The 26,177-nt window shown below is 52.0% G+C and overlaps 1 protein-coding gene across 3 annotated transcripts in view; it reads right to left on the minus strand.

The window, feature by feature from the left end:
* The window catches only part of EPN2 (epsin 2), a 105,555-nt gene that overhangs the window by 33,877 nt on the left and 45,501 nt on the right, over nucleotides 1-26,177 (minus strand). For 2 of the 3 annotated variants that reach the window (XM_079798134.1, XM_079798133.1), the window contains 2 exons: nucleotides 9,078-9,847; nucleotides 7,112-7,282 (listed from right to left, as the gene is read on the minus strand). In XM_079798134.1, coding sequence (XP_079654260.1) covers nucleotides 7,112-7,282; nucleotides 9,078-9,672 — 766 coding nt within the window. In that variant the 5' untranslated portion in view covers nucleotides 9,673-9,847. The remainder of the gene's footprint in view (nucleotides 1-7,111; nucleotides 7,283-9,077; nucleotides 9,848-26,177) is intronic. The other variant, XM_079798135.1, reaches the window with a different exon arrangement.

Genomic DNA, 26,177 nt, shown 5'->3' on the forward strand with positions numbered 1-26,177 from the left:
TACAGTGCGTTTCAGCACAGCAAGCCTGAAAATACAGGAACTGCTAACTTCAGACGGTGAAAAGTACTCTAAGACAACAGAATAACCTGGTACAGAGATTTTATATAATCACTAGAGGCCCGATGCACAAAATTCAATGCAAGGGGCTTGGCCCTCCCAGCCCCAGCTTCGTCCAGAAGGTCGTCCAGTCTAATTAGCATATTATGCTTTAGACCTATCCCTCTATCTTTAGACCTTCCCTCGCACTTTTATTCACATCTTCTGTAACTGCCCCCTTAGAGCTGACCACTTGAAATCAGCCATAACGCAGCCATGAATCAGACATTGTACCAGCGGTGGGGCTGTGTTATAGAGCCTGACTTAAACTCCCCTTTTCCCTTTTTCATACCCCATTCTTGACAATTTGTTAAAAAATAGTTTACCTACCTATACTACAAAGGACGCTTTAAAGACAAATTGCTATAAATATTATATTCATAATTTCAATTTTCTATGGCATAAGTCAACATCAATCATCCTATCTAATAAAGAGGGAATATGCTAATTGTCACGCCCTCACAAAGATGGCGGTGCCCACAGCCAATAAGGAGGGAATATGCTGACTGCCATGCCCTCAAAGATGACAGCGTCCACAGTCACAAGATGGCGGCACCCAGTCCCCTCAACCCTGCCGGGGCGGCAGGCGCCTGCCTCTGGAGTCCCCCAGTCCCCTCAGCCCTCCAGCTGCCCAAGGCCGGCCTAAGGCACAGGCAAGCCTCAGATGTCGGCTGCCCAGCCACTCGGGGCTGTCTGAGGCTCAGGTAACCAGGGCCGGCTGAGGCTTGCACTGCCGGCAGTGGCAGCAGCAGAGGTGTGATGGGGTCGCCTCCTGCCCCTGAGGGCTCCTGGACTGTGAGAGGGGGCAGGCCAGGCTGAGGGACCCCCCTTCAGTGCATAAATTTTCATGCACCGGACCTCTAGTATAATTAATAATGATCAAAACTGCCCTAAACAGCTCTGCGGGTGTGGCTCAGTGGTTGAGCATCTACCCATGAACCATAAGGTCACCCATTCGATTCCAGTCAGGGCACATGCCCGGGTTGTAGGCCTGATCCCATGTAGAGGGCATGCAGGAGGCAGTCAATCGATGTTTCTCTCTAATCAATATTTTTATCTCTCTATCCCTCTCTCTTCCTCTCAAATCAATAAAAACATTAAAAGAAACCCTGCTCTAATCAGCACTTTTGATGGTTGTGTTGCAATCTTATACCATACTCTCTGACAATCAGGGCTCTCTGGGATCTGGGTTCCCATTAAGTAATCATTGAAATAGGAATTCCTGCTTAACAACCATGAAAGTAAAAAAAAAAGCATCACACAAGATGGACCCCATACAAGCATGACATTTCAATAGGTGTACACTGTATATTCAAATGGTTTATAGAACAATTTAAAAACTACTTTTTTAAAAAAAATTTATATTTTTACTGAATTCAGAGAGGAAGGGGGGAGGGAGAGAGAGATAGAAACATCAATGACGAGAGAGAATCATTGATCAGCTGTCTCCTGCACGTCCCCCACTGGGGATCGAGCCCGCAACCCGGGCATGTGCCCTTGACCGGAATTGAATCCAGGACCCTTCAGTCCGAAGGCCGATGCTCTATCCACTGAACCAAACCAGCTAGGGCTCTCCACTGATTTTTAGAGAGAGTAGAAGGGAAGGAGGAGAGGGGAGGAGGAAGAGTGACAGAGAGAAACATCAACGTGAGAGAGACACATGGATCGGTTGCCTCCCGCATGTGCCCTGTCCGGGCCAGGGATCAAATATGCAACTCAGGTACATGCCCTTGAGTGGGAATTGAACCCGAGACCCTTCAGTACATGGGCTGATGCTCTAACCACTTAACCACACTAGCCAGGGCCCAGAAAGGCTTGAGTCACATGCTGGCTAGGTTTGATTTTTGTTTTAAAGCAATTAACATTTCCCCACATCCTCAAATTTTCAAAACAGAAATAAGACTCTTCCTCAGCTGCCCGATGCTTCGGAAATGCTCTCTTGCATGTGTACACGCTCTCCTCTGCCGTGTGTTGGTAGAGCTGGTGCCACAGCGTCAGTCACCCCTGACGTCCTGTGCCGCAGAGACCAGCTTCCCTGGAGCCCCGGAGGGCAGGCTGTTACCGGGGCCTTCTCAAACACACGTGAGAAACCATGCACACAACAGCTTTCAGAATCTCTTTAACAGGTTTAAGAATGTCTGATCTCCATGAGGGAGTGGGAGAGCCATCCATCCTTCCACTCCCGGCGAGAGACTGCGTGCAGACCATGGGATGCAGTCAGGATAGAGAGCCCAGCGCTCCCGCAAGGGCCTGGGCTCAGGCCCTGCCTCTCCTCCTCCCAGGGAGCACTTGGCCTCCCTGGACCTCATCTGGATCATGGACTCTTGCTCAGCAACTAAAGAGAAACTGTCCTCTTTGGTGCTGGTGGCTGAGAAGTTCAAAGCCAAACCTCCAGCAGTTATGTGTGACCCGTGCCTTGTCTCATTTTCTTATCCTGATTTTCCTTTTGCTCAATTTTTTTTTCTGGTATCTATTTAATCCTCTGACATTGCCAACTGCAATGCTTTCTAGAGTGAAGCAGGGCAAATAAATGAAATAAATGTGGTGACTCACTGCCAACGGTGTGCAAGGGGACCCGCCCTGTGCGCAGGGCTCCCGGCCCAAAGGAAAGGCTGGCCTGAAGGGAGCACTGCCGTCCCCTGGGAGCAGACCTGAACCCCACCACGGACGGCTTCTCTCACTGGCCAGAGTGCTGAAGGTGTCAACCGCGCAGGGGTTCATCGGACAGCTCGAGAGACCTGGCCACAGGTAGCAGCACCCACCCCTTGCAAAGCACGCCACTGCCCACTCGGTTCTGGGACCTCAGGTTGGTTCTCCTTCACCTGAAGGAATCAGAGAGCAATGAGGATTTCTATTCTCCCCCTTCCTTGCGTTTTCTCCTTTCCTAAGAATGGGAATGCTGACACCCAGAAACCCAAGGCACCAGCCACATGGACATGGTCATGGTTAAAGTCACACTGCAGCAAGGCAAGTGCGGGCCTGGCTCGGACACTGACGCGGGAGCCCCACAAAGGGAGCTGAGGCCGCGAATGGGCCTTCTCTCCTTTCACTAGCCCTCCCCTGTGGAGGCCAACCGAGGCCCAGAGAGGCGGTGAGCGGATGGTCTAGCCCTGGACCTTGGAGCGTCCATGTCAGAGGACAGCAGCGATCTTTACATTCCAGGCGTCCAGCTGGACTCACAGGGACAATTCTCCCAACTCTTGTGGAGCCTTTGATATGGGTTCCCGCCACCCCAAGAACATCTACAATTTTCCCACAGCCTGCTGAACATCCTGAGTGGCTCTGCAGAATGTGGGAGGGTGGACAGAGCCTTGGGCAGGGGGACAAGTGGGCTGTTCACTCCATACAAGCTGGCTACCCTGTCTAGATTGTCTGAAGCAAAACCCAACTCCTCACAACCCAAGAGACCTCCTCAGGGCCCCACAGCTTCACCTGCACACAGCAGTCCTGACTACTCCCCATGACCAAGTGAGGCAGCCGACACAGGTGGGCCCAGGAGCCAGCCTCGATGGGGAGGGCAGCCAGTTCACCAGGAACAAGAAAACCATGTGAGTGCAGGGGAGGCCAGAGAGCAGAAGGCACCTTCAAGCCTGGAATGCTCCCTTCGCCCTAGACTTCTCAGACCTCCTCCACACCTCCACCTGCGAGCCTGCTAGGCACATCAGCGTGTCCAGAACACAATCCCGCCTCTGCTCACATCTGCTCTGCTCACAGGCGCCATCTCGCCAGGGGACGACAGTCATCAGAGCTGTCCCAAACTCCTCTCACCTGGTCCAGTCCTCCAGCAAGCCTTATCACTCTCGTTCACGATACACCCAGACCTCCACAGCCCCATCAGATCTAGGCATGTCGTCTCCCACCTGGATGAGGGCAGTGGTCTCCTGACTGGCTTTCCTGGGCCCACCCTGCTTCATACATAGCCGGAGGGTCCTCCTGAGCCTTCTCATCCCTAAACCGGATCAAGTCCCTCCTCGGTTCCAAACCCACCCGTGCCTCCCTAGCTCACTGAGTAAAAGCCAAAGGGCTTGTAATGACCCAAAAGCCCACCACCAGTCTAGTTAGCATATGGCACAGGACAGCGTAAGGACAGGCAGAGAAAGAACTTAGACTTTTACAGCAACCTGACATTGCTACAAACGAAACACTGATACAAAAGGACAGGCTGAGGTGGATTGGGGATGGAAAGAACTGCTCCCTGCCTGAGTCAGTTTGAGAAGTGGACCTACCCCTTCTCCAGGCCCGCCCTCTGCTGTACTCCCACCCTGACCTCCCCCGCCCCTCCCCTCCCCAGCTCCAGCCACACTGGCCATTTCCTGTTCTCCTTCCTGCTCCACAAACACCCTGAGCAGACTCCCACCTCAGGGCCTTTGCACTGCGGCTCCTGCCATCTGCCTGGAGTGCTTTTCCAGATGTTCAACAGCTCATTCCTCCTCTTCCTTCAAGCCTTGCTCCAGCATCACTTTCTCAAAGAGGCTTGTTCTGACACCCTCCTTAACACTCCAGACCACCTTCCCTATTCTTCAGCCAAGGCTGGGCGCTGGGGTTTGTCTGCTGTTTTCCAAAGCACTCGTCATGTAACAAGCTGAATAATGTTGATCGTCTCTCTTCCCACTAGTAGTGGCAGGGCCCCTGCTTTGTGCTCAGCACAGTGCCTGGCACACAGTGGGAACTGAAGACATAGCTGCTGAATGAACAAGGAAACATGGGAGCTAGCGTGCAGCTGGGGCAGGCTTCACCCACAGCGATGCCCCAAGGCAGACCTCGGCAGACTCAAGCTGGCAGGGGGCAACCAAGGACCACCAGAGAGGGAACTGTCCGCCATGCCAAAGGCTCTGAGCTGAGCCCTCTGGAGACCCCTGGGATCCAGAGGAGCCTCCTGCGACCTGAGATCAGAACCTGACGTATAATACGAAGTGGGAGGGCGGGTAAGAATGGGGAAGAAGCCAGCCAGAAAGCTGGCAGGGAACTGAGGACAGGGAGCTGGAGATGAAGGACAGCTCTGGAGAGGTTTCTGAGAGGAGGCCTGTAGATGTCTGCGGGAGGGGAGGGAGGGAGGACGCACAGGGAGGGTACATGGTAGGGTAGGAAAAGGAAGCTCTCCTCAAACGGCCACGATTACTGTGGGTGCGAACACAAAGGGGTCTTCGCACCACTGCTTCCCTGCCCCGGCCCTGAGTCTGCACCGTGTCTACCGGGCCTCCCCTGAGGGGTCTGGGTCCCGAGTGTGCCTCTCACAAATGTCCCCCTGAGTCCCAGCCTGCATTTCATGAGCCCGCCCATGAAATGCTGGGTCAGTCTGACTTCTCCACTGCTGGGTTCCAAGCAAGTATGTCCAAAGCAAGTCTGCCAAAACGCACATGTTAGCATTTACCTTCCACTCAACACTTGGCTAGGTGCTGAGAAAGAAGAGACAGGAGTCACGGGACAGGGCCCTGCCCCCGCAGCCCCGTCCTGGAGCGTGCGAAGTGTAGAGAGGGATGCATACATGGTGAAGCATGACACATGACACCATGTAACACGTGTTTGCCCAAAACTCATCTAGGGTGGGAGAAATCCTCAAAAGAATAAATAAAACTCATTTTTATCCTTAATTCCTACCAGAGCTGAAGGAGAAGAGAAGTCCACTGGGCAGCACGCCCTGAGCACCTTGCTAGATATGCGGGGAGGCCCCCACGTGGAAGGAACTGCAGGGCCGAGGGGCAGAGGGGCAGAGGGCCTGGTGGAGCAGGGTGTCTGGTCCTGGCAGAGGGGAGGAAGGGGAAGGGGCGTGTCACCTGATTGCGATGCCAGGTCCCAGGAGAGGCAGCCTGCCAACAGAGGAGCTGGAGGGCCAGTGAATACAAAGCTCACCACTGAGACCCACCATAGGCCCTGCCAGTTACTAAAAGGGTAGAACCTGGGAAACACAAAAAGGGAGATCCTGGAGTTCTGGGAGCATGGGGCCTGCTGGGAGCAGCCCCGAAGGTCTGGTGGGAGGCAGACCTGTAGCTCACACACTGGGAGCCCCTTGGGAACACCGTGCAAAGCTGGCCCTCCTTACTAAGTCCTCTACAAACTGTCTGAGGAAGATGGGGGCACAAAGGAAAATGTCCCAGAGCTAAATACAGTGATCACACAAATGCCCACATCCAAAACCCTGCAGAATTAATGAGGCAGGAATAAACAGTCCCTGTTTCCAGCCTGAATACAGGCTGGCCACACCTTACTGGGAGTCTCACAAAGGCTCTTTGTTGGCGCCCTTCTAATAGAGCTTTCTCCCCTGTGGCAGGGCCCCACTGGGACCAAAGGTAGGTAGACTGAGAGCATTTTCCTGCAGGCAGCAGTGAAATCTGTTTTCGGTTTAACCTGCAACAGGTGTAGTCTCTGACCAGGATACATTATTAATTAGTCAAAAGAGAAGCCCCATTTTTAATTACCCATTGAATTAGGTATCTTCAAACACTGTGACCTAGAATTGACAGTACAGCTAACTCTCTGTTTACCACTGTAATGGGGATTTTAGGAAGAACAGCAGTTAATTGAGAAGCAAAAACAATCCCATTTTGTCCTCAGCAAGGCACGTATCACTGCATCAAGGACGATGGCTTCCAACAACCATCCTCTGAGGTCCTCGGGTTTGCCCCATTGGGAGACTTAAACCACACCTTTCCGGCTCCACAAGCCCAGTGGTCTGGTCCTCCACTGCACCTGGGTCTGGCAGACAGGAAGGCCCTCCACGTTTTTCAGGGCATGGGGACCCAGGAGAGCATGGACAGCCACCCCGTGCCCGACCCTAACAGCAGCTCCCCTCTTAAGCCTCGGGCAGAACTTCTAGCAAGTGACATGAGACAGTGTGAGGGGAGCATGACCAGGACTTGAGCTCCTGGGGGAGAGGAAGAAAGGGCCTGGGTCTTCTGGAGTCTGGACCATGAGGTCCAGAGGACACAGGGAGAGAGTTGGCTGTACTGACATGACACGCACCCCCCAGCAAGCTGCCCAGCATTTCTAGGAAGGAAAAAGCAAACTGCCATCCCACCTCGGCCTGCGCGGTCACAAGTGAGGCAGGGCTGGGACCAGTCACCATTTGGGTGGGAGGCCAGCCCCAGGTGCGACAGGAAGGGGTGATGCTGGCTCAGCGGCTGCAGCTCCTCGCTCTGACCCAGCGGGACCCCCGTGCGGTGCTGGGGGCACAGCGAGGTCTCGGGCGCTGTTGGGCAGGGACATACACACACACACAGAAAAAGACAGGCCATTAGAGGGAGAGGGAGTGGCAAAGGTTCCATCGGAGGCCAATGCCTGCCTGGCGTTCTCAGAGGCAGTGAACAGCCTGCTGAGCCACCACATTCTGACCCTGAACATGCTGCTCAAGCTCAAGGTCTGAGGGAACCAGAAACTGTCGAGCTGGGACATGGCAGCAGCAGGCAGCCCAGTGTAAGGCCGGCAGGACCTATGATGAGAGGCCCGGCCCAGGCACCCACCTGCACCCTCCAGGACCTCCCCTGCCCTTGGAGCATCCTACAAACTACTGAGGAAACAGCACTATTCCCGCCCCGCGCTTTGTAGCCTCTGGCTTCTTGAGAACAATGACTGCAAAGGGCCGGTAGAGAGAGGAGCAGCTCCCGTGGCCACACAGCACAACTACAGCCACTTCCCAAGAGGAAGCCGAGGGGCCTGGAGACCAGTTCAACCCAGAGGAGGCCTTTTTGGAGGATGGAGAGAGGTAACTTGAGAGAAACAAACAACTTCACTCTTAAAGGGCAATCTTTATTTTCTGGGCACCTTCGCCTGGACTCTGGAGGTGCAGGTTATATTTTTTCCAAGATGCAGGCTTTCATGAAGGTCACAACCTTTGCTTAAGCAGAGTTCAAACTAAGTGAGGAACTGACGGGACAAGAAAACGCTAACCTCTCCCAGCTGGGCAATAATTTACAATTTCTAGAGGCAGGGAGTCTGACTTTACTATGCAAATTTCCTACTTGACACATGTCTCAAAATGCTACTGGTGGCTGTGCCATGTCAAACTGAACCCTGCAAAAGCAGGAAATGTTAGCAGACCACTGATTAAGCAAGGGTCTGCTAAAACGTCCTTTAAAACAGTTTTTTGTTATGCTGACCTAAGTGTTACTGATTCCAGAAAGGAAGAGTATGGGGACCTATACTTTTATTTTTGCATCCCCCGCTGCAGCCCACCCCGCAGGCCACTGGGCCACCTGTCTCTACACCGCACTGTGAAGGCCGAGGAGCGATTCCCGGGACCACTTTCAGTGAGCAGCCAGGATGCCATGCTGTTCACAGAGGCCAGCTTCCATCAGGCCTGAACTCCTCTTCTGATCCCTGCCACCGCTTCTGAACATTGGGCCAAGGGTGATCCGACATGCAAAATGAGGAAACAGCAGCCCCCCAGCACAGACCCAGCCATGCCAACACACCACCATGAACTCCCGTCTGCAGGTGGGAAAAGGAGCCCTTGCCCACAGGAACACCTGCGGAGGCCTTGCTTTCTCCGCTTCAGCGACACAGAGACATACCATCGCGTGCCCTGTGACGCCAAAGCAGAAAGGGCACTGAGCCGGTCAGGAGACCTGTAGCCCAATCATTAGAAAAACAAGGATATGAGATTAAAGAAACAAGATTATCCAGAAAAGGCACCTGTTTCCTCCCAGCTACCAAATACAGTCAGCTCCCCCTTGTGTGCGCGGCAGGCAGCCCTTCACTGCAGCCCTCCCCGGGACACAGGAGGCCTGCCTCCGCCCCCTCCCCCCGAAGGCAGTCCTGCCTAGACGCACAGCAGCAGACTCGGAAGCAGAGGCTCTTGAGACACTGGAGCCAAGGCAGCCACAGGCCGAAAGCCCCTTTGTAACAGGGACTCAATGCAGACGAAGGAATACTGTTGTCTAGGCGGCCAGAGCTGAGATGATGCACCATCTCGCTCAGCCGAAGGGCACCTCCCACCTGCTGCCCAGTGCTACTGGCAAAGGGTGAGGCGCATTTCCACTACTCACAGCCATGATAGGAGGCTGGCGATCCCCCAGCCTTGCCATACTCCTGCTCCGAGTAGGTGGTAGAGAGGTTGGGCTGGCTGGAGCCGCGACCAAAGGTGATCTGGTTGCTGCTCATACCGGTGGCCACCTGGGCCATGCGCTCTTTGGTTTTGAGGGCCTGGACCCTCTCAGCCTTCAGCCGCTCCTCGTCCTTGAGGAGGGCCACCAGCTGCTTCGACTTCTCACGCACGTTGATGCCCTGGTCCTTGCCATCGCGGTCAATGTACTGGAAGTCCTTCAGGGTCTGGATGGCAAAGATGTTCTCTCGGCACTGCTGGGCCACCCGCTCAGAGCCCGTCTTGATGAGGTAGTCCAGGAGCGTCAGGGCCTTGTACACGTGCCGCCAGTTCTTGCCGTGGTCATTGAGCCGCTTCCACACCATGCTCATGATCTCCGAGAAGGCCACCACATTGTAGGTCAGGTCCGCGATCTCGGTCATCAGGGAGCTGGACGGGCCCCAGGGGTCATTGGAGGTGGCTTCCCGCACTTTTATTTCTGCTTCTGAGTAATTGTTCACAATGTTTTTCATCTGCCGTCTGATTGACGAAGTCGTCATCTTTATTTTCTTTGTAACAAATGCAAAGCCCTTCAAAGAGAGAAACTCTCCTGTCCTGAGCAAGCTCGCCCCCTGCGAAGGTTCAGTCTCCGTAACAGACCTGGAGCAAGGCCCCCGACAGTCATTTCTTTTTCCTCTGCTGGAGACTCAGCTCTGAGAAGCTGGAAGCCATGACCTAGAGAAAGAAAGAAAAACACTCACTGTGCAGGAGCGCCTCAGACAGCAGCGGCTTCGGTGCAGACACTTCAGTGAACAGCAGGTATTGGGGCATGTGGGTGGGCGGGGGGGGGGGGGGGGGTGGGGGGGGTGGTGCAAAATTGGATATACTCCAGCCTCCCTAGGATGAAAGAGATCCCATCTTTCTTTGAAAACTAAAAAATCAGTATGACAGGTTAATATTGAGTAAAGTTTAAATTAAAGTTTAAGCCTTTGGGAGAAAAGAAGAAAACATTATGACTATTTTCTATTTTCAAAAGGCTTCCACTGAAACGGCTCTTCTATGGGTTGTCTTTTCATTGCACAGCAAAAGCCAACTACAGAAGCAAATTGGGGAAGGTTGGTCCTGACTGGTTTTAAATTATCTTTGGGAATAAGAAAGCCTCTCATCTCAGTATATCTTTACCCCAAAATGCCTATCTACACCTTTAACATTTGGCTTTGGTCCACATGCTTAAAACTGCCCAGGGATTTCTCCATGAGCAACCCTTTTCTCCTGACTTTTGATAAAGGTTCCCAACTACTCTTCCAGAGCACAGCTGGACTTTCGAGTCTCCAGCAACTGGCCCGAGCTGTATAATACAGCTCGGAAATAATCTGCTTCTAGCCCAACCCCCTCATTTCCAGAGGAGAAAACTGAGGCTCAGGGTTATGCATTAACTGGCTCACCCAGCCCTATGCCACAAACATGCCATTCCCTCTCCAGAAAAGAGACATTTACGGAGCTAGAGAGAGACCCAGGTCTCTGACAATGGGCGCTGGCCCACAAGTTTGGTGACCCATTAGTCTTTTCATCGATGAATACCAGCACCTAGTACTGGCCGACATCATATAAACCCTGTTGAATAAATTTATGAAACAGACTGAAAACAATGTCCCTTTCCTCAGGAAGGCCACCGTCTGCCAGGGACGGAGCAGGGGCATCTGAAGATGCAAAGCCAGAACCACCACCTCAGCTGGCTGTTGGGGCCGCAAAGGCAGGCACGGGAAGGACTTGTGCCAGAAATTACCCTCAATATGGTCTTCAACGCTGAGGAGACCTGAGGGGATAAACAGGAAGTAGTGACATAGGTTACTCCTCATTATAAAGTGAGGAGAAGTCCAGGAGACTCCAGGGACTGCCAAAGACAGAGCAGTACAGCTGGAGTCTGGACACAAAGCTGCCTACCACCCACTGCCCCGTCCCCAACCACCCACTGCCCCGTCCCCAACCACCCACTGCCCCGTCCCCAACCAGCCACTGCCCCGTCCCCAACCACCCACTGCCCCGTCCCCAACCAGCCACTGCCCCGTCCCCAACCACCCACTGCCCCGTCCCCAACCAGCCACTGCCCCGTCCCCAACCACCCACTGCCCCGTCCCCAACCACCCACTGCCCCGTCCCCAACCACCCCCTGCCCCGTCCCCAACCACCCACTGCCCCGTCCCCAACCACCCACTGCCCCGTCCCCAACCACTCACTGCCCCGTCCCCAACCACCCACTGCCCCGTACCCACTGCCACATCCTCCACCACCCACTGCCCCGTCCCCAACCACCCACTGCCCCGTACCCACTGCCCCGTCCCCAACCACCCACTGCCCCGTACCCACTGCCCCGTCCCCAACCACCCACTGCCCCGTCCCCAACCACCACCCACTGCCCCGTCCCCAACCACCCACTGCCCCGTCCCCAACCACCCACTGCCCCGTCCCCAACCACCCACTGCCCCGTACCCACTGCCCCGTCCCCAACCACCCACTGCCCCGTACCCACTGCCCCGTCCCCAACCACCACCCACTGCCCCGTCCCCACTGCCCCATCCCCCACCTATGCCTGCTGCGCCTCTTGGGCCAGGCTGTCTCACGTACTGCTCATGAAAACCTTCCGGATAAAGATTCTTCTTGCCCTTTACAGATAAGGAACCTGAAGCCTGAGCTGACTAAGGCTACCACCAGGCTAGCCCTCCTCCCTTCTCCCCCTCGTGCCCTCACTCTCTTCTCTATCAAGCTGCTGCGAGGCTCCTGCCAGACAAACAATGCCTGACTCCCACCTTCATCAAAAGCCCCAGACAGGCAATGGGCGGTCGAAAGAGTAAGTCAACAAAAGGCATTCGGCGGGGGAAAGCCATAGGATAGCAACCAGCGCTCACTCATCACATGCTGCCATACAAATAAGAAAGACAGCTCGTAAAATCTCATCCTGGCGACAGCAGTACATCTGCTCTGGCCAATGCGGCCTCTCCAATGTGACAAGAATTCTGCCTCCACAGAACAGAGCTCCAGCTGAAGGCAGGGATGTTCTGCCTCTCCACTACCTGGCGGCTCTCCCGAATCCGCTCAGGCCTGTCAAAGGACCAGGCATGGAAACTCTCACAGTGACCTGCACACTTGATTTTAATTGTTTTCATTCACAGCAACAGTCAGTGCTGGCAGAGATGGGGTGGGCCTCTGATTTTTAATAAGCATCTCCCAGATTAAAGCACACTCGTCAAAACCAGCAGTAACGTTCGGAGGTACTTAATAGCCCGGGCTGTGCGATGTGCCAGGAACATGCACTTCCTTTCTATTCCATCTGGCGCGCAGCAGGTCAGACCGTCCCACTTCTCAAGGAGAAGCAGGTAGAGCTGGGATCACCTTCCTCCAGGTATGAAAGCAGCTTCAGTTAAGCATGATAGGAAACCATCCTGGTAAAAAGGCCCCAAATGGTTGACAATATAATGCAAAAACACCACAGTTTCCTGAGGGAGACGTGGTACGCTGGGCTCTGCTGCCCTTCTCTAGTCCTGCCACCTCGGGGGGTGGACCAGAACAGCTGGACCTGGCGTCCTCCCAGAAAGACTGCGAGAGGCCATGAGGTGCAGCCAGGGCACCACGGAGTCTCCCAGGCCTTCGGTAGCAAAGCGAGGGCAGAGTTCCTGTGAGCACGGTCAGGGTACTCCTGCTGGCAGATGCAGGCTGGGAAGAGAAATGGGCTGCAGACCAAGGCAGGGGCGGCCCTCACAGGCTCCACCTGCAGAGACCTCTGTTAGCAGTCTCTGAAATAGGCCTCAAGAAAGAAAAAGCTAATAAAATGCTTGTTATATTCAAAATATATATATAAAGTTTATGTAATACAAATGGCTGCCTGCCATTTTCTTCAAGCTACAGACAAGAGACTAACAAATGTGGGAAGGCTGAGATCTGGAGATAAGAAATTCCTGATAGGCCTGGCATTGTTCAGTGGTTTGTATTTAACCTATGAACCAGGAGGTCAGGGTTCGATTCCCAGTCAGGGCACATGCCCGGCTTGTGGGCTCGATCCCCCATAGGGGGCGTGCAGGAGGCAGCTGATCAATGATTCTCATCATTGATGTTTCTCTCTCTCCCTCTCTGAAATCAATAAAAACACATTAAAAAAAAAAAAAAGAAATTCCTGATAGGATAAAACACTCAAAGGCACCTTTGAGAAACCATTTTCATGGCCAAATAGGTTACCCGTCTCACCCAAATCTTTGCAGATCAAAATTTCCAATTCCGCCCTGGCCGGGTGGTTCAGTTGATAAGAGTGTCATCCTGTACACCAAAAAAGTCGCTGGTTTGATTCCAGTTCAGGTCACATGCCTATTGTCCCAGTCAGGGCACGTACAGGAGGCAACAAATCAATGTTTCTCTCTCACATCCATGTCTTCCTCTCTCTCTCTCTAAAATCAATTTAAAAATATCCTCAGGTGAGAATTAAAAAACAACACACACACAACAAAACGCCTTCCAATTCCATCTGTAAGAGAACCTGTGGCACGGGAGTAGGCTGGGGGCCACAGCAGCGCCAGCCGGCTCAGCTCTCCTAGGCTCCTCCAGGCTGAAGACGGGACAAGTGGCTGTGTCGCACGTGTCCTACTCAGACCTCGGTTTTTCCATTTTTAAAACATCGCCCCCTCAACCTCAGATTGGGCAGTAAGTAAACACCTCCCCCTCCCCCAAAACATCTGCCAGGTATCTCCTCCCAAAAGCCAGCCCCAAACACACACCATCCTCAAATACACAGTTCCAGAGTCTGAATTGTGTTTTGTTCTCACTCTCTTTTGAATGAATGCCTCCACTTTCCAACTTGCCTTCTCAATTTGCCAGTTTTCTTTTCTCCAACTTGCTGAGCCTGAACTAATGTACATGCAAAAGTAACTAAAATGAGGGTAACTTGTTACCTTCTGGGCTCTTCACTCAAGCGTGCGGAAATATGATAAGTTCACAAACATGCAGCCATTTATTAGGACAAGACAGATATGCGGAGGGTAGTGGTGGGGACACTGTCAAAACAAGAAGGGTAAATAAACTTTGTAAGATATAGACTAAAAGAAAAAATGTGGCAGGACTCATTTTCATAAACTATATGCTGACAATTGAAGGGACAAATGCCACTAGGACATCAGGAACTAGAAATGCCTTTAGAAATATTTCTATTGTGGGCAAAAGGGGCTACATGCTAACCTGACAAGCTCGGGGAAGGCCTGCATGGCAGTCTTGCAAACTTAAAGACCTAAAGTAACCACAAAGGATGTCTGAAATTAAAACTTCAACTAAAAGCAGTTATGGTGGGTAGTCATGTCCTAGGCCTGTATTTTCCCTGACAAGGTCAATTTTTACTTTACCTGAGCCTATTGTCTTTTTGCATCTAAGATAACATACCTATGAAATGTCAGAGTAACTTGTAACTCCCTCCCGCCCCGCTCCGTTGGGGCACAACCAGATGTACCTGGGTGCCAGCACAGAGACCATAAATCCCTTCATTGTTATTGTTACCGTGTTAATTGTTGACTGTTAGCTATCCGGTACCACCTAAGTAAAGGAAGCATGTGCCTATCGTTTTACTTTTTATCCAGTCTCCGCTTTGCTTTCTCCAGCCTCCCTAATCTGTCACCAGTGGATTTCATGTGACCCACTTACATCTCCTCCTTCGATTGCAATGCATAAAACAAGGTGAAAAACTGCCATTCTCCGGAGCACTCTCCCAATCCATTGAGATTCTGTTTCTCGGCAATTGTCGACAGTTTGGCTCAAATAAACTCACAAAAATTCTTCACAGGTTTGAATGTTTTTACATTAACACTATTATCAGGTACTAGAGGCCCAGTGCACGAAATTCGTGCACGGGTAGGGTCCCTAGCGGCTGCCGGCTGCCAGCTGCCGGTCAGGGCCTCCCTTCCCCTGGCTGCCTGCTGCCGCCGCTGCTGGCCAGGGCGGGACCGGCCGGGGGGGAGGGACCGTGGGCAGTTGGCTGGCCGGCCCCTCCCCTTGGTCGAACTCCCAGTCAAGGGGACAATTTGCATATTAGGCTTTTATTATATAGGATTACTTAGAAGGATTTTACCATAAGTGGTGAATGAAGCAAGTGAGTTTACACAATTGTTACAGCTTTAGATTTTTTTGAGTGAAGGCAGCAAAATGACTGACACACGAGATAACTACTGGTAACCACAATGACTTGATAAAATCTAACCAAAGGCGAAGAAGGAACCTCTCAGCGGTGCAGGGAGCTGCCCTGCGCACTTCTGCCGGGTCTTCCAAAAGGCCCTTGGGAGCTCTGGAGACTCCATCTCAAAAGCCACAGATGATTCACTATTCAGACACTCACTTTTCTACAGTTAGTCCCCAGGACTAGGGAAGGTTCTTTAAGCCAAAGAATCTTTACTAGAAATGGAATCTCTTCTTTCTGCCTGTGCAACATCCATTTGCCTTGTCTTGGAAAGAGCCTTGGTCTTCCAGAGGGGAAGTGACCAGGAGCAGGCCCGCTCAGACCCCATCAGTCGGAGCACCACGAGCCCCCAGCCATAGTGGCTAGAACAAGGGCCGGCAGACAATCCAGACTGGGCCTGCGGACCTCCCTCTCTGGATGGGCTCTGAAACTACCAGGAAGCCAGCAGGGTTGCTGAGCTGCGGGAGCCACCACAGGGCCAGGCTTTACCTAAGTCTGAAGCTGACACAGAAGCAAGCAAGCAGCCAGAAGGAGCGAGACAGACCATCCTTTGAACGTCTCCTTGGACTTCTCAGCTGCACAAGCCCACTTGTAACCAGCAGCAATGTATGTTTCTACCACCTGCAACCGTGAGCTCTGTGCAAAGCACCCAGGGAGGAGCAGAGCGGGCAACAGTCAAACAACAAACACAACGGGAGCACTGACTGCCTCCGAGCCTCCAGCGGGCCTCTGCACAAGTGAGGGGAGCAGCCAGGCTCTCCTGACACACCTACCCATGGCCCAGGCACCCCAGGCTCAGCCTGGGGTCATGGCTCTTTTTGAGTGTGGCTTATGATGACGCCCATCAAGGAACAGCTGAATCACCACATTTGCAGGATCAAGCTGGGGAAGAAAAATTCTGGGATATTTGAAAATACAAGAATTCAAAAGACAGTGGAGCCTGAAAATAGACTAAAAATCAGCAAGCAGAAGAAAACTAAACAAAAAAAAAATTCCAAGGCTAGAGTGAGGCCCCTAGCCTTGAGACAAGAAGAATTCCATTAAAAAAATATGCTTCCAGAGCTGGCTGGGGAAATTCCTGCTAAACCCAGAGTGCCCATAACAGGAGGAAAAAAGAGGCTTTTCTGGCTCAGAGCAGCGCGGATGGGCCCTGATCAGAGCCAACATGTCTCTCTGCTGCTGAGCTTCTGTGGCGCCAGGGCACACGGCTGGTCGTGTGCTGCGAAGATGTGCACCCTACCCGACAGGACATTCTGACAGTAGCTTTTCAGGGATCAAGGATCAAGACCAGTGATGAGGGAATAGCAATAATCATCTCTCCCTGCCTCCAAAACCTAAGTCACAGGTCAATCAATATTGACTGTAACAATCCAGTCATAATCAATAAATATTGCTGAGTGTATTGAACTGAAACTTCAGCCCAGATAGCAGTTCAAACTATGTCTCTGGCAGCCTCTTGTAACTTCGCATACACTTCATTTTCCTCCAGGCAGGTGACAGGGAGAGCTGTGGGGAGGGGCCACGGCCCCCTGCCTGCTTCCTACAGCACTGGGCCCACTGACCACACATACCAGAATCGCCTGGGGACACTATTCAAACCCCAGACACACAATAACTGGGGATAGCATGTAGGGAACATAACACGCTTACCAAGCTCGCATGATTTGTAGGCATATGTCACTATAGGACACACTTCAACATGAAGTTTGAGAATACTCTGCAAACCTCGATTAGCTGGCTTTCATTTTCCTGTGCGTGCAGCCCCTGAGTGAGGACACGTCTCCATCTTCCTACAGGAGAAAAGGGTACCACGACCATCACAAGGAAGCTCAGTCAGGGGTGGCTGAGACCTCAGCTCACATGACCAGCCTGAGCTGACTCTCCAAAAGACAACAGTCTAGTCAGGACAATATGGACAGTTGCCACATTCTTCCCCACAGTGGTCATTTCAGCCTCCAGAGAAAGAACTATTATGACTCTGCATCAGCCAAGCTAGCAATAACAGAGCTTATAATTACTACTCATGCAGGCGAGAGAATGAAGGGGGGGAAATCCTTCACACACACCAGAAAAACAGTAAGATTCAGCCAAAAAAGGGAAAGAAATGTCCTCTTCACTAACTGAATGGGGGCATCCAAATTTCAATGACTTCTTGTTGGGTAGAGAATCAAACTGTATATCACTATCCAAAAAGTGGGCTTTAAAAAACTGCATGTACATGCTTAAAAATTTTCAAAGAAAACCCAGTATTTTAGACTTGACTTGCAGACAATAAAGCAGGTAAACTGTCCATGCACTCTGCTCTCTCCCTTCCAGGGGCAGAAGAGCCCCGAAGGGGTGTCAATTAGCCTATGGTCAGGTGGAGATGCGGAGGCTGGACTGTGAGGGGCTGACCAGGTAGGAAGCACCTGCCCCCATGCTGGACAGTGCCACCCTTCACACAAGGCAGATCTCCCCACAAAGAGCCACCTGGGCAGCTCCTCCCAGGACCCGGCAGTCACAGGAACAAGCACAGGGCAGTTCAAAACAGGTTTCAGACATCTCCTATTACCTGTTCTTCACTTGTCTAAAAGCAGAAATCCATGACTGAAAACACACATAAGGAATTCCAATTTTCTTTACCAACGTGTCCGGCCATTTAGTTTCCGGAAGAGCAGCCTACACAGGTGTTGAAGTGCAGTCATTTTTAAAGGTCCCATAAAGCAAGCACCAGGACCAGAAGACCTAGTTCTGCCATTTCAGCTCCACTCCTGCCATGTAATGTAATTACTGAGCCTCAGTCCCCCAGTCCAGGAAATGGGAGTGTGAGGGGCTAGGCCTCCCTCGCTGGGTCAAGGATCAAACACCCTGATGACTGTGGTGCGTAACCATGTCCTAAAGGAAAGAGAATTCTTTCATGACCCCACCTCTCTGCTACTCCTCAAAGTAGCTTTGCAAATGACAAATCATGGACCGCATTCTTAACAAACCCTGCTCAAAAGCAAACAATGTGTTGTGGTAGAGTGCACAGAACCAGGACACAGGGACCAGGGATCCAAGTCCAGCAATGTGACCGCTGGACCAGGCACCAGGCAGCCAGTGACCAGGCTCTTCTAAAATCATGGGATAAACCAGATGGTCCCCCCAAGTCCTTAATTCCCAAGACCCCCTTTCTGACAATGGCTCAATTCTCTGCCATCTCCAAGGGGCCACGGAGAGCCCGAGCTTAGCACCAGCCCCGCCACAGGGAGAACTCTAGCCCAAGCCCAGCGGCATGTTTCTCTTGGCCAGGGGCTGGCTCCGTGGGAGCCAAAGGGCAGGGCTTCCTTGAGGCCTGTGGAAGTATGAAGAGCACCCCTCAGAACCCTTTCCTCCTCCAAGATGGCAGCTTGTGTGTGACCCCTGGGGCAGGGTCTCCATTTCTAACACTCGGAGGCTCAGCTACTAGAAATGCCCACTAATGACAGATGGTGATGCCACCCAGGACTGGGAACCATGGAACGGGCACCTGATGGCTTCACACACCCACCCCGCCCCACGGGGCAGACCCTGCAATGGAAATGTGATCAGTACAACTTTCCAGCATGAGACATTTGAAAAAACTGCAGAGCTGCATGGGAACATTTAGACCGCCCATGATTTCTGTTTGACCCAGACCAGGCTGGTCACTCTGGGGCGCTGAGGGCGGCTGTCAGCCTCTCCTGAAGGGCTACTGAGAGCACTGAGAGAAGGTGGGAGCCGCGATCCCCTCTGCCAGGACCCCAGGGACTTGGTTTCAGGCACACCAGTGACCTAACACTTTTCTCAAAAGGAGCGCAAGGCACTGCCAGAAGAAACCTTACAGGTGCTTCCACACTGGATAGTGTGCAGCCAAAGCCATGGCCTCCCGATGGCGGCTGTGGAGGAACAGGCAGGTTTCGGTGGGCAGCTGAGGGAGTTACCCCCACGGACTCAGGTAGTGATGTCTGATGTCCATAATCCTCACAGGGTGACCTGGGCCCCAACCCCACACTGAGCAGCACAGGGTGGTGAGCCAAGCCCAGAGACTAGAGGCCAGGCTCACCTCAGCAAAAGGTCAACAGATAAGCCAAGTCATCCTACATGTGGGCGCTGGGGTGCCCTGGGGAAGGAGAGACCTGAAGGTGAACTCCTCATATGCCACCAACGTGCTGCACTCTCCTTTCCGCTCGCTGCCACCTCAGAGGGACCCGCACACCAACTGTCCCTGCCTCACTCTGAGCACCCGTTTCCTCCGCCTGCAGCCAGCGTCCCCGACTGGCTCTTTCTTGTCAGGCAGGTCTCAGTTTACACATCCCCTCCTGGGAACCACCAGCCACTCCATCAAATGGCCAGTTTTACTCGTCAGCAGAGCCCTTCTCTCTACTGGCCGTTTTCCTGCTTATGCTCAGTCCATTGTTCCTCTCCGGTGCCTGCATGCCCGCTGTAAGAGCAGGGCCCTGCCTGCCTTCACAGCTCCTCAGTGCCCAGAACAGAGCCTGGTGCGCATTGAGCACTCAATAAACATGTACTGAGTGAATGGACACAGAGGCAAAAAAGAAAGACAATAAAAATAATTCTCCTTAACCCTGTCTACTTAGAGACCACCATGTTAACACCCTGCGGGCTCTTCTCCCAGCTCCTGTTTCCCTTTGGTCTCTAGCCATTGAGTTAAAAACAGCTGCTATACCCACTTACCAACCGCCTGCCCAACTATACACTGCCTGGGGGGGCGGGGGGAAGGGACTGTCTATACTGCTGCTTAATAAATGCTCCCACAGGAGCGAAGAGCCACCAAAGCCTGGGCCCCACAGGGCAGCACACGTGCCACGGAGCAGAAACCACTGACACCCCTAACAGCCTGGGCTCAGGAGCAATGCCAGCAAGCTTGGGCAGCACACAAGGCTGATGTGGATATTTCTGATTCTGACCACATAGGTCTACATCCTGCCTCTCCAGCTGGGTGACCTGAGGCAAGCCATGAGCTTTTCTGAGCCTGCTGGACGGAAATCACCTCCCAGTTTGCGCCTACATACAACCTGTTAAACATGGTCACCATTTCCACTCTTCTCCGCAGCCAAAATTCCCAAGAAAGCTCTCAGACACTAGTAATCATAACAGGACTGACTTAGAAGGTAATCCTATCTAATAAAGAGGGAATGTGCTATTGACCGTCAGGTCCTCACAAAGATGGCAGTGCCCACAGCCAATAAGGAGGGAATATGCTGACTGCCACGCCCTCAAAGATGGCAGCGCCCACAGCCACAAGATGGCGGTGCCTCCCCTTAGCCCCCCAGCCGCCTAGGGCTGGCCCGAGACGCAGGCAAGCCTCGGATGGCGGCTGCCCAGCCGCCCAGGGCTGCCCAAGGCTCAGGTAACCAGGGCCGGCTGAGGCTTGCACTGCCGGCAGTGGCGGCAGCAGAGGTGTGATGGGGGCGTCGCCTCCCGCCCCTGATCACCGGGTCACCTCCTGCCCCTGAGGGCTCCTGGACTGTGAGAGGGGGAAGGCGGGGCTGAGGGACCCCCCTCCAGTGCATGAATTTTCATGCACCAGGCCTCTAGTATAAAACATAAGAGGCTCTCTAATCAGAAGCTAGCCAGCACTAACTGAGCTCTGGTGATGTGCCAGGCACACTCTAAGAACTTCACACAAGTCTACTCACTAAATTTTCATAACAATCCTACAGGGAGTTATTATTCTTACCTTTATTTTGCATAGGAGGTACACTGACAGCAAGTGGTAGAACTAGGATTTGATCCCAGACCTCTGGCTTCTGGTCCCATCCTCTTAATCCCTATTTCTTATTCTGTCTGGCTTTAGAAAAGCCCAGCACTCAAAGTCTCAAGAACAGTGAATTTTCCTTGCTGAGTCTGCAGGCCTTTAGAAAGGGCCTCCTTGCCTAGACATGTAAGAGGCCAGGAGGTGGCAGAGAAGCAATGTCCTAAGCCCACCTTGCTCAGCTGCCACAGGCGAGCGCTGCCCCGCCAGTTCACCGAATCAAGTGGGCAGGGGCAACGATGAGGGGGCTCTCAGGGCCCGGGACTCGCCTGTGTGCAGGCGACGAGGCCTGGAGAGGTTAGTGCTGTATGGGGACCAGAGCCTGACCTGCCTGGCTCCTTCCTGGGGGGCTGACAAAAGCAAAGAGCCTATACTGCTCTTCAAAGAAAGCTTCAGTGGGAAACGGGTGAGATCCTACAGACTGGAAATACAATGAAACCAACCAGGTGGAGTCTGAAATACCACAGACACTCCAAACTATTTTTAAAGTGTGTTCTTCAGAACTCACATCCTTAAAAAATGGTGTCTCTCTGGCTGTAACACACACTTCTACTATATCAGTCACATCAACTTGAACAACCCAAGAAACCTGCATTCCTTTGAAATAGCTGTCATCTGAAATACCACAGAAAAAACGAGTCTCCATGCTGAAAGGTAAACTTCCTTTTTTGGTACAGAATAAAAACATTATTTCCCTCCTCCCTCCTCTGCTGGAGGCATGCCCATGGTTTATTTACTCTGCAACACTGACTGGCTACATAAGCAGGAAATGTTCCTTCTTACTCTTAAATGTCAGAATCTGCCCCAGAAAAGGCATGACCAGCCCTAATGTCTTCTTGCTGCTTCTCGGTTTTCTGCCCTTCGTTATGTTTTGCTGGGTACATATAAAAGAGTAAGTGCAAACTACATGAGAGGCACTAACAAAATGAGCACCTGTGACCCCACGGCCCTCTCAAGGCCTAGAGCATGACCACAGTACATACACAAGGGGTCCTCCCCAGGAAAACGGCTCAAGTTCAGGATTCTTTGGTCCCTTGCTTTAAAAATAGTAATAATAATAATAATAATAATATTTTTAAATATATTTTATTGGTTTTTCACAGAGAGGAAGGGAGAGGGATAGAGAGCTAGAAACATCGATGAGAGAGAAACATCGACCAGCTGCCTCCTGCACGCCCCCTACCGGGGATGTGCCCGCAACCAATGTACATGCCCTCGACCGGAATCGAACCCGGGACCTTCCAGTCCGCAGACGGACGCTTTATCCACTGAGCCAAACTGGTTTCGGCAATATAATAATAATTTTATGAAAGTGAAAGTAGGGGAGGGTGGGGGTAAGGGGGCGAGATCAACCAAAGGACTTGTATACATGCATATAAGCCTAACCAATGGACACAGACACCAGGGGGGGAGGGGTGAGAGCGTGTGTAGGGGGGTGGGGGGGCAATGGGGGTATAAGGACACATATGTAATACCTTAATCAATAAAGAAAAAAAAAGAAAGTATTGGAAAACTAAACTATGGTTTTCTACAACCTGCACTGTCGCTCCATATTATGTGACTCGGCCATGTTACTAGGTACAGCCAGCTGTGGTTCATCCACTGTCACTTCTGTGTAACATTTGCCTATGTTCACATTTAACAACTTTCCCCTCATCCTCCCACTGATCAACGTCTGGACCATTTCCAGATTAATGCTATCACGAATAGTGCTGGTGTGTGTACATGTGTGTCTTGGGACACGTGCACCATGTTTTTCTAGAGTGCATTCCTAGAATTTCTCATTTTTAGAGTACATATATGCTCTCTGCCCTGCATGTTTTTAAAAATATTTTTTTTATTGATTTCAGACAGGAAGGGAGAGGGAGAGAGAGAGAAACATCAACAATGAGAGAAAATCATTGATCAGCTGCCTCCTGCATGCCCCCTACTGGGGATACAGCCTGCAACCTGGGCGTGTGCCCTGACCAGGAATTGAACCGTGACCTCCAGGTTCACGGGTCCACACTCAACCACTGAGACACACTGTCCAGGCTCTGCCATGCATCTTAAAAATGTTTTTGCTGTCCTGCTTTATAACACCACTTTATCATTATAGTGCAAGGACATGTCAGTGGTTTAGTTGCCGTTAAATGTGAGTGCGTAAAGAACAATGCCAACAGGCTCAGGGATTTAGGAAAACACAAGATGGGGCTTTCAGTCTGGACTGGGGGACAACCTCACACAGGACATCAAAAGTAGATTACACACTGGTGCTCCAGGCAGCTCTCGAGACTATCAGGGCGTCAGGTGAATCCAAGGCAATGCCACTGAAGAAGGAGAGGATGTTCAGCCCACCGGGGAAGGAGACCCCTCGGGCAGAGCACCCGTCAGCGAGGTGTATGGGAGTGCAAGGACAGGAGCAGTCTGGCTGGGCTGCACGTTAAAGAATTTGGACTTGGCAAGATTTGTGCCATAGCCTCCAAATAATAACAACTAGCACTTATAGGGACTTCCTATGTTCCGGGCACTGTCCATTTTCATCACCCTCAAAAGAAACCCTGCGGCGGCTAGCAGTCACTGCCCGTGCCCCTTTCCCTCTGCTCCTGATAACCACGAATCTTTCTGCCTCGATGGATTTGCCTACTCTGAACATTTTACATATATGAAATCATACAATAGCCTCGTGTCTCACTATTTCGCTTAGCATATTTTAAAGGCCCATCCATGTTGTATTGTACTATATCAGTACTTCATTCCTTTTCACATCTGAATACTTTTGTATTGTATGGATACACCACATTTTATTTATCCACTTATCAGGTAGAGAACATCTGGTGGTTTCCATTTTTCAGCCATTATGAATAATGCTGCTGTGAACATTTACATATAGGATTTTGTGTGGGCATATGCTTTCAGCTCTTCTGGGTAGATACTGAGCAGTGGGATGGTTAGGTCAGAGGATAACTCTGTGTTTAGCTTTCTGAGGAACTGTGAAAGTACTATGGCATTTTTAGGATGAAGAACTATTAAAATGAGTAACATTCAGCTGTGTAGGACTTAACGTTATTTTAGGAACTACTGCGAAAGGCGAAGCTACTGAAACTGGTTTCTGTTTAGTTTAGGAGCAGAGGAAGGAGGCTGTCAGGGCGGTAGTTCCGAAACCCTGGTCGAGCAGCAGCAGGGTGAGGACTGTGGGAAAGGCAGGATGAGGAGGACAGGAAGCCCACCTAGAAGCCCACACTGAGGTCATGAGAAGAGACGACGAGGCCCTGAATCCAAGTGCAGCAGGGGGATGGGAAAAGGCAGGAGACAGACAAATACACAAAGCAAGAGAATCAGCCCCTGACCACCAAATGTCAGGGTGAGATGGGGCAAGACGGGGTGGGAGCAGCCAGGACACAGGCAGCCTTCACAGAAAGTAGAGGTGGTGAGGGTGTGCAGATCTCAGGAGAAAGAGGCAGAATAAGTAGTTTTATTCCAGACAGACGTGGTGGAGACAGGCGTGGAGAGTGGAGACGACCTAGTGCCACTGGCATGTAGGGTGGAGAGGGTGCTGGGCCCAGCATGTCCCTCTGAGAAAAGGTAGGAGGACCGTGGACAACAGTGGAGAACGGGCGAGGATGCAAGTCAGAAGGAGGCGAGTATCCATCAACAAAGTCCAAGAAGAGCTGGGCGGCGCCAGGGCGGGGAGCAGGGATGTGGTAGAGACACAGCACCAGCTGTGCAGGGGAAGAGCAAGTGGAGAGGTTCTGGGAGCAGTGATAATCTCAGGGACAGAGAAGAGTCCAGAGGATATGGCGAGAAGCATGCTTTTGGGTACACAGCAGGGGTTGGCTGGAGAACCATGCCTTGTCCTAATGGTGCCAATGAATACGGCACAGGCGCCCTTGTGGGGGAGGCCTCACAGATTGCTGCATGATGGCCCACACCCCGGTGGCACACCAGCTCTGCCCCCAATCTCAGGACAAAACTGAACCTGCCACCCCCAACTCCCACCTGAGCCCCTTCCCCTTTCCTCCAGGGATCCTCTGGAGGAGCCACCACCTGCTGCCACCGGGGCTTCCGGCTCTCTCTCCACCTCTCCCTCCTTCCCCCCACCACCTCTGGACTGCAGGCTCTCGGAGAACAGAGGCTCTAACTGTCTCCAAACTGCTGCCTGCCTTCCAGGACTGGCACGGCGCCTGGTACACATCTGCCACAGGAATGAATGACTCACAGGGCACCAAGTCCACCCCCACCTGCGAGAAGCATCCGCCTCCCTAACCTGATCTCTCTGCGCCTCTCCGTGCTCTCACCAACTTCCATAAATGCTCTTATGGAATATAAAACATGGCCTAAAGATATTGTTGTAGTTTAAAAATGACTCTGTAAAGATGGCTGCTCTCCCCACCACTCTGTAGTCGCCTGGATGAATCTCAGTTTCCTCCTCTGGGAAATGGGAACGGTGGCCTGTGAGGCACACGGATAATAGACATGAAATAGCTGGGCAAACTGGAGTGCAACCTTTTTTACGTCTACTATAGGGTCCGCGTTTGTCCACATGCTTTTGACTAGCCCTCTTCAGGCCCTGCTGTCTCCCACCACTTCCTCCAAAAGAAGAACAAAAGAACACAAGAGCAAGCTGACAGGTACGGAATTTCTGAATGTATTTCACACCGACTTTAATAAGCAGAAACAAACAGAAGTTCTCATACCATATAATTTTTTTAATTCTTAAAAAATGAGAATGCTGCTAAATATCAAAACACAACCCCCTCCCCCAAACACTGAAGTTGTTATTTTCCTTTTGGTTTTCTCTCCAATAGCCAAATGCTTCCGTTCAAGTAATGTTTACTCTGCCCTTGTCCTGCTTTGTTCAGAGAAATAATCAAGGCTGTGTTTCCAGCACTGCCGACCAAGCGCGTGTACACATCTGCTCAGCGTCTCCGGACCCAGAAAGCACTCCAGGTTAGAAATTCTGTGCCACTGGCTGAGGAAAAAATGTTTATTTGCCTTGGAATATTCACCAGCCATGTCAGTGCCACCACCTCCTCGTCAGCCACCCTGGGGAGAACCGGGCCGTGAGAACAGGGCAGGCCGGCAGCACATTTGTGCTCCACCAGGAAACCTGATCCAAGGACGCA

Source organism: Cnephaeus nilssonii (genome assembly GCF_951640355.1).
Source record: "Cnephaeus nilssonii genome assembly, chromosome: 19".
NCBI classification, from domain to species: Eukaryota; Metazoa; Chordata; class Mammalia; order Chiroptera; family Vespertilionidae; genus Cnephaeus; species Cnephaeus nilssonii.